The 5,657-nt window shown below is 41.9% G+C and overlaps 1 protein-coding gene across 1 annotated transcript; it reads right to left on the reverse strand.

The window, feature by feature from the left end:
* Positions 1 to 1,776: 1,776 nt before the first annotated feature.
* Positions 1,777 to 4,988, reverse strand: LOC119737020. Its single transcript, XM_038211122.1, has 5 exons — positions 4,648 to 4,988; positions 3,219 to 3,965; positions 2,559 to 2,879; positions 2,279 to 2,323; positions 1,777 to 2,165 (listed from the first exon to the last, which is right to left on the reverse strand). The coding sequence occupies exons 2-5, from the start codon at positions 3,508 to 3,510 to the stop codon at positions 2,050 to 2,052; spliced, it is 774 nt and encodes a 257-aa protein (XP_038067050.1). The 5' UTR covers positions 3,511 to 3,965; positions 4,648 to 4,988; the 3' UTR covers positions 1,777 to 2,049.
* Positions 4,989 to 5,657: the final 669 nt, after the last annotated feature.

Consider the following 5,657-nt stretch of genomic DNA (forward strand, 5'->3'; position numbering starts at 1 on the left):
TATCAATTATTATCAATAAGGTGTATTACATCGCTAGATAACGACAATATTGACGAGAATGAAGGTTTGACAATTACAAATCTTATAATTTAATTTATACACCCTTTTGTACTGGCAAATTTTTAAGTGCGATAAATTACTCATTATTATTAATAAAGTTTTTTATATTCGCTAGATAATTGAAAAATTGACGAGAATTAAAAATTGACGACAATAATAAATCTGATAATTTAATTGATACACCCTTTATGTGGGTAAAAATGTGGTTTTTGAAGTGCAATAAATTATTGGCAAATATTTAAAGGCGACAACTAAGTCCTTCTACAATAGAAGTTTTTTAAATGTGAATAATTGGTAAGATCGAGATGAATTAATACATAAAATTATCAACAATACACTTTTTCAAACTCGTGTAATAAGCAGCAACTCATCTTGATCGTGTAATAAACAGGAATTTGAAATCACAATCGACATTAAAAAATTTACAAATGTCATTAAATACTTTGCATTCTTTCCTTGTAACGCAAAAGATTGGGATCAAGGCAAAGAATTGTGGGTGACCCTTGACCCGTCCACAGTGGCGGTGCCAGACTCTAAGATTTTGGGGAGGGGGAGATTTGGGCAAGGAAATAATTTTGGGGGAGGGGGCGTCAAGAAAAATCTCAAGCCCGTGTACGCGCGCGCGTACCATTGTCAATTGGCCGGAAATAAGCCACTAGGCGGCGTTTTTATGAATGAGAAATGTATCAAACTGCAGAGTGGTGTATAACAAAATGTATAACAAAATGCACATAGACGTTGGCAGCGCACTGTCTACGGCTGTATAAATGCTGGTGTGGCGTGTTTTGTCCAAAGTACCGATGTTTTAGTGCTTTCATTGGCCCCAAATTTTATGAATCTTAACGGCGAATAAAATAAACATAATTTATCGACTTGTCGATAGTGTGTTCATGGAAAACTGGTGGGGGGCAAACTGGGGGGGGGGGGGGGGGGGGGGGGGGGGACAAAGACAAAACTGGGAGGGGGCAATGCCCCCATGCCCCCCCGTAGCGCCGCCCGTAGTCTGGTTCCCCGACCTGACAATTTCCCCCGACGTCTACACGTCTAAATTGTAGGTCAGGCAGCCTCCGTGGCTAAAAATAAACATGACGATATTGACGGCCCTTTTTCAAAGCTCGACTTCGTTTCCGAACTCGCTTTATCACATAAAGCTTTTAATGTTCCGATAATTTTTTTAAAAAATAAATCACTTGCTTCATATATCATACAGTTATGATATACAGTTTAATACTTCTGTAAAAAAAATTGACTAATTTTAACCTGGAATCTTCAAAGTTGGACACCCAAACAGCACTGTTAGCAGGCGGAGCCGAATTGAGACCACGCCGCGTTTTGGAAAATGCCGGTAACGGTCGTCAAATTCAAACTAGTGCATGACGCAGCAAAAAGTTCGCCCCTCGTATACGATCCAAGTGCAAAATCGTCGTTGAATTTCAAGTTTTCTAAATAAAAGCAATGGATATTAATTATCAACTAGTTTTTTAAAGTTTTTAATAAGCAATTAGCAGTTAATAAAACCTACATTATACTCGGAAATACTCGGACACTATCCGATTGTCTACGAAATGAATTCGGCAAACTTCGGACAGTTTCGGAAAAAGGAGGAATTCCTCCCGTTTTAGTCACGTGATGTAAATTGTAATACATTGTATTACCGGAGGCTACCTGACCTAAGATTCATCAAGAATAGTCGGAATCTTTTGGTCTGGAAACCAGACTACGCCGCCCGCTGCCCGTCCAACATTGACCTAACACTGCACTGTGAAGAGCGTCACAACCTTGCTTGACAACCAATCACGTAGCACTATTTCGACTCCCCCTGTAAGTTGTCACACATAAATTGGCCGATGAGAGCGCTTGAAAATCTGTCAGTTTCGCGGGTAATTGGTGCAACGTAGAGTCATCTTTTTTTACGTGCAGATAAGCCATTAAAAGATTGCGTATATATGCAGAACTAAGGTGAACAACAAAGAAAAGCAGCCCATAAATCTACATGTCGCGACGAGCTTTCGTGCAAATGAACGGATGACTGCCGTTCTCCCATTCCTCTCCACTTCTGTCAAAACGTTTGTGGTATTCTTGCCCAGTGTTGGCAACGAACAATGCTTTAAAAGGATGAAAAATGGAGAAAAAAACTTATTTGCAAGGGTTTCAAAATTTAAAGTTATCAATAATTATCCTCTTTTCGGCTAAACAACTTTTATCAGGGGAAATTTACCTGCGTTTTCATGGCTACTGTACAAACCAATTGTTGCTTCCTTTCCTGAAAATCATACAAAACAAAATGCAAAAAGTTTTAGGCATTATGTCACATTTCGAAGTCATTTTAACACTCTGACATGCTTTTAATCATTACTTGACCCACACCAGTTTGCATTTCCCATGTAAGGTACACAATCAAATAAAAACGGCAAATATCAAAATATTGATACGTCCCCTTTTGATTGTCATTAGTTTTGTCGTGTTGTGTTTTATGTATCTTTTTTTTCCGGCTGTACCTTGGCGGATAGATAAAGAAGCGTTCCTTGAGCCAGAGTTTGCCGTGCAGCTGATGATGTCGCCCTCAGCGATGGGTCCGTGTCCCTGATCGATGACCAGGGCAGACTGCACCACGCACGGTGAGAAACTGGTCGGGGTAATCTCACAGCCTTCCTCGGTGGAGTTTCGGCCCAGGTCCTGCCACTGCGCTCGCTCATGGTGGTACACGCTCCAGTAAATAGTGGGTCCAGTAGAGGCGCTTGCCGTGCAAACATAGCGAAGACTTCCGCTGTATTTGTAGGTGCTATCGATATCGAGGCTGCGAATTTTTAGGTCCCAATCTGAAGAGACGTTCAACGAGTTTATAGAATTAAATGATTTCAAATCCATTTTCCGTTATCAAAAAAGATTTCAGGCACTATATCAAAAACAAATTAGGTTTTCGCCAATTGTTTTTGTTCACGTGTGGGGCAGATTAGTACACAGGACGTGTGCATTTGCCATGCATGGTTCTTGGACCATTCTACAGTATATAGTACATCTTATGCATACTGCAGAGGGGGCTTATTTAAGCAATGTGAAATAGAGATGATGGAGTATCCATCTGTACATTTAGGTTTAGTGTACTCCAGAATATACTAAGCCGTCTCCAATCCATATTAAAAAAAAATCATACTCACCAAGTGACCCGCAGGCGTAGAGGTTGGCTATCTGTTCCTTGGTGAGGAGATGATCAAATACCATTAGATTGCTGTAGGCTGCTGAACCTCCGGATGTCAGAGATGATGATATGATCCCATGCTCATAGCATGGATTGGCGTTGCCTAAAATCAGCTTGGTGCATCCATCATTTGGCGAAATCCTTTCTGTTTCATCATCGTAACTGCCAAGCTCCTTGCCGTCCAGGTACAAGACAAGTGCATTTGTTGGTGACAGATCCACAGTAGCGGCCAGGTGGAACCATCTATCCATCGGAATCTTATTCGTCTCGTACTTCAGATAGTATGTCCACGATTCACTCCGAGCTCCGAACAAGAATTTGTTCTCCGAGTTCCTGTACAGGAAGGTGATGCCCCGTCCTCTCCAAGTACGTCCTCCCACTGAAACAAAATACCTATCACTGGTGAAACTTGTCGACGAGTTGATCTTGAGCCATAGTTACCAGGTCACGCTTTCTGAGGCACACACGACAGGATCAGAGACGCAGGTCCCAGCGAAATCGCCCAGGTCGATGTAGGCACCCTCTCCGGTGTAAATCGAGCATTTCTGCTCGACCACTTCGGGGGAAGGAACCATGTTGTAGACGCCTGTGCCAATCTCACTCTTATTGATCGCAACAGGAGAATCATACGCATCGCATGATGTGAAGTGACCACTTGTCTCAGCATTGGAACCCAGTGTATTGTGGTAGATCATGTCGTAACTCTCTGGAAAGAAAAAAAAAGGGAACTTTTTTTTTTTACTTCAGTGATGACAAATTGTTCCATGTCATTGTATTGAGTGTTTAATGCACGGAAGCTCTGAACACAAACTGAATAGTGTGAATTTACTGCTGAAAGAGTCATGACTGCGGTGATTGCTGAATGGTACATGGGAAGGGAATTATAACAAATTTGACGACGGGCTATACTCTGTTCAGTAAGGTATCCATGGATTTTTTTATTAGGTCACTCAGCAGCAGTAAAATCAAACTGTGGAATTTTTGCTGACAGGGCGACTATTTTGCCAAAAAAAAGAACGATGGGAAGGGAGGACTCTACTCTCTAAATTCCAAAGAGTGAAAAAAATCACTCCATTCGAGTGAAGATTCACATTGGAGTGGAAAGATCGAGTTTTCACTCGAGCTTCGACTGAAGTGGTTCATTTTTCAGGTCTTCATTGCCTTACACCTGACGGTTATGAACTTCTGCTGACATGGCGAGAAAAAAAAATCACGACAATTTGTATGTGTTCATCTTTTACCTGACGGAGGAAGCTGACATTTCTTTTACACATTCCTTGTGGCCAGAATTACAAAAATGATTGGTTTAGAAAAAGTAACTAATGTCCGTGGGCGATGACGTGTTTATCGAAAACATATCGCAGTTGCACGCTTTCGTCGTAACCAACCTCGGTAGAAATCCCTGCAACAAGACCCCCTGACCAGTAGCATCTTCAAAGATATCGCACCGATACGTGCCTTCCGTCGCGATAAATCCGTCACCGATCAACTGGTTCGATCAACGCCTCATCAATCGTCCTACACCCCAGGGTCCACCCCGGCAAAACAGAACCTTGCCACCGTACGCGCTGCATGAAATGCCAGTATGTGGACCCTTCTTTAACCTATTGTAGACCCAAAAGGACGCTCCCACTACCCTGCATCACCAGCAACTTCGTGTATGCCATCATCTGCCAACAGTGCAAAAAGCTCTGTACATTGGTGAGACTAACGGCGTTTGGGAGACCGGTTCGTGGAGACCTTAGGAAGCATGAAAGGAAAGAACATTGTCACCTGTTGGGCAACGTTTCCCTACCCAACCCCACACAATTGAAGACATACTCTCTTAATCCAAAGAATGAACATTCACTCCATTCGAGTGAAGATTCACTCCCAGAGTCGGAAACTAGGGACTAGACGTTTTAAAGTGAAATTCCTTCAATCGTAAAGATCGAGTTTTCACAGGAGCTTCGACTGAAGTGGTTCTTTTTGTTTCCAGATTTCAATCTAAAATGAGAGTGATTTTCACTCTAAAACGTCTAGTCCCTAATATCACTCTTTGGAATTTAGAGAGTATGCACGTCTTATGTGTCTTGGCAACCGCGCAGACTGAGGAAATGTGGAAGGAGCGGGAGGCGTATTTTTTTTTCCTAGGAGGGTTAGGGGCAATGTCATGAATAATTCAGTTTTTCCTTTGAATCATTGCAAGACTTAGCTTCTCGTTCTATTCCCCCTTAATTTAAAATTATCTCAGTGATAAATTTGGAGAAGAAAAATAGCTGATGAAAATGAACAGCGACGAAGTGGATTCGAACCAGGGATCTTTGTATCCATAAGCTCATCTCGCTATCCACTAGGCTACTGTGTGGTAGCTCGACGACAACTGTTCTTTTAAAATGCTTTAATGTATTGTAACTAG

The sequence above is a fragment of the Patiria miniata genome, unplaced genomic scaffold, assembly GCF_015706575.1.
Source record: "Patiria miniata isolate m_02_andy unplaced genomic scaffold, ASM1570657v1 HiC_scaffold_1, whole genome shotgun sequence".
Lineage (NCBI taxonomy): Eukaryota > Metazoa > Echinodermata > Asteroidea > Valvatida > Asterinidae > Patiria > Patiria miniata.

Coding starts and splice junctions, on each gene's coding strand:
- LOC119737020 (XM_038211122.1), bottom strand. CDS start 3,510: ATGGATAGATGGTTCCACCTGGCCGCTACTGTGGATCTGTCACCAACA. Junction 2,880..3,218: donor CTACGCCTGCGGGTCACTTG/GTGAGTATGATT, acceptor ACGTCTCTTCAG/ATTGGGACCTAAAAATTCGC. Junction 2,166..2,278: donor CAGTAGCCATGAAAACGCAG/GTAAATTTCCCC, acceptor ATCCTTTTAAAG/CATTGTTCGTTGCCAACACT.